Below are 2,417 nucleotides of genomic sequence, written 5' to 3'. Positions count from 1 at the left end.
CCATCTGTCCATGATAGAAAACCGGAACGAGTCAGAGTTGGAGGCCCACTTGAGACGAACTGTCAAACACACGGGGAACCTGTCTGGAACGAAGACGGCCCACGGCATGGTGAGCCACGCAACCTCGAACCGCAGCGAAGGTTCAGATCGGAACGATCAGACCTGGTTTGCTTTTTATTTGGGGTTTTTAGGCGCGATTAGCAAAAAGGGTTTTCATTTTTAAACGAATAAATACCTTTAAAGGTTTTTTTTTTTTTAAAGGTATTGGGATCTGTGATCAGTTTAGCAAAAACATTAAAAAAATGTAAGTAGAGATGAAAGTTATCGAAATGATAACTAATGATTAATAAGTTTCCAGTTTCTCTAATATCAATTATTTTCAGAATATGAGGAGCTGTTTTACGATATTAATTTAAAAAAAGTTTTTATTATATTTAACAATTTGTCTCCTCAGTTCAGATAATGACCAAATAAATGTTTTTCCCCACATTATTAAACTTGTTTATAGACAATAAAATGAGGAAACTATTGCGTTACTAGAAATAATAAATGTAATCTGTAAAACTTCTAATTTTCCAATGAACAGAGACGCAGATCTATCATTACTAGATAGGGTATGTCATGCTTTTGATATGTATAGATTTTTTCTTTGACTAGATTCATCGGTTTTTTTCTTTTTTATCACAAAATGAACTGAATTATTTGCTCGTGTCAATTAAAAATGTTGGATTATAAAATTTGTAAAATGACATTTATGATTTAAGTGGGATTTTAAAAAGTGGGATAAAATGTCATAAAAAACATGCACTAACTATTCTTAATATAGAGTGGGTTTACATAAAGTGATCGTTGTGGTAAGAGCTGGTTTTTGAAAATAGATCACATGCATGGCTTATAGCTATTATCTCATTTGCAATGGGATGCAAGGTGACCTTTTTTAATGAAGTCTAGTAAAATAAATTACTAATTAAATAGGAAACGCAGGGCAACATAAATGGAGCGAGGTGTTATGTTCACAGCTGGGAAACAGTGCGATAATATAACAGCCAGTTAACAGAGCAATTTCGGCGCAGCAGGAAAATTAAGGTGAGCGCGGAGCGGATTTTGAGCGGAGCGTCCTGCCGCAACTTTGAGCGGCGGAGTGAATGAGCAAACATCCTCCTGAGCGGGGATTGTCCGGCACTCCGCTCACATGCTCTGTTGCCTGATTTCATTTATTCCTTTACTCATAAAATAAGTTTACATCATTTAGTAAAGAATTTGCAGAATATATATATATATATATATATTTTTTTTTTATCTGATTACTACATTAATTGCAAGAATTAAAGATTAATTGATTTCTAAACCGTTTTTTTTTTTTTTTTAACCTAAACGTTCATAAAAAGTGATGGCTTCTGCACCTTCTGGTTTGCTTGATATCATAAATGACGTCTGAATATGTAGACCTGTAGCGTTTAGATCCAGGTCAGGGATTCCAGTTCTTCTGGGTCGACCCAAACAGCCGGTAGGAACCGTCCTCTGATTGGGTGTCTGCATCGCTACCATGTCATCTGATCACATCCACCAACGCTGCGATGGAGGAATTTAATCTGATCTCCATCTAATCTGCTGTTGCAGGATGAGCGCATGTCCAAGGCGAAGGTCAGCGACATCCTGTCTGAGATCTTTAAGAAGATCGGCTCCAAGGAGAACACTAAAGAGGTCGGCTGACGTCTGGTTCTGGTTCTGCTTTGGTAAAATCCTCAGTCCGTTTAACACGCGCCTCCTTTCTTCCTCAGGGTCTGACGGAGCTCTACGAGTACAAGCAGAAGTACTCGGATGCAGATCTGGAGCCTTTCCTGAGGAACACGTCGCAGTTCTTCCAAAGCTACGTGGAGAGGGGCCTCCGGGTCATCGAGTCCGAGAGAGAAGGAAAACCTCGGATCCAAAGCGCAGCAGGTCTGTTGTCGGTCATGTTGGGCCCCAGGGCCTTGTTCGGGTCAGCCAGGAGAGGGCGCTAACTGGGCGCTAACTGGGCCGTGGTTTCTTTCAGTGATCCCTCAGCACGGCGTGGAGTCCAACCTGAGCAGCAGCAACGAGGAGCTGAAGCCCGCCGTCTACTATGAGAGGCTGAAGATCCTCCGACAGAGACAGGGCCTGGAGAACACGTCCAGGGTGGGTTCCTCCACCGGCAGAACCACACGGCTCTGCTTCCACTTCTTTCTGCTTCCTTTGTCTCCTTCCTTTCATCTCTGCTGGTTCTGTCCCTCATCAAAGGTCTCCATCCATCCGTCTCTGACCCTCTGTCCTTCCCTCCCTCCCTCTGTCCTTCCCTCCCTCCCTCTGTCCTTCCCTCCCTCCCTCTGTCCTTCCCTCCCTCCCTCTGTCCTTCTCTCCCTCCCTCCCTCCCTCCCTCCATCCATCCATCATCCCCC

At 42.9% G+C, this 2,417-nt stretch overlaps 1 protein-coding gene across 1 annotated transcript; it reads left to right on the top strand.

Annotated features, from left to right (window-relative positions):
- Positions 1-10: 10 nt before the first annotated feature.
- LOC107081253 (cytoskeleton-associated protein 5-like) lies at positions 11-2,287 on the top strand (the record flags this gene model as incomplete). Its single annotated transcript, XM_015369452.1, has 4 exons — positions 11-109; positions 1,621-1,704; positions 1,782-1,941; positions 2,036-2,287. Coding segments are annotated over exons 1-4 (595 nt in total), but the record flags the coding sequence as incomplete, so codon positions are not given.
- Between the last annotated feature and the right edge of the window lie 130 nt (positions 2,288-2,417).

Source organism: Cyprinodon variegatus, unplaced genomic scaffold (genome assembly GCF_000732505.1).
Source record: "Cyprinodon variegatus isolate N-32 unplaced genomic scaffold, C_variegatus-1.0 Scaffold3641, whole genome shotgun sequence".
NCBI lineage: Eukaryota > Metazoa > Chordata > Actinopteri > Cyprinodontiformes > Cyprinodontidae > Cyprinodon > Cyprinodon variegatus.
The sequence above is the reverse complement of the archived record's forward strand: the minus strand, read 5'-3'. Positions and strand labels throughout refer to the sequence as shown.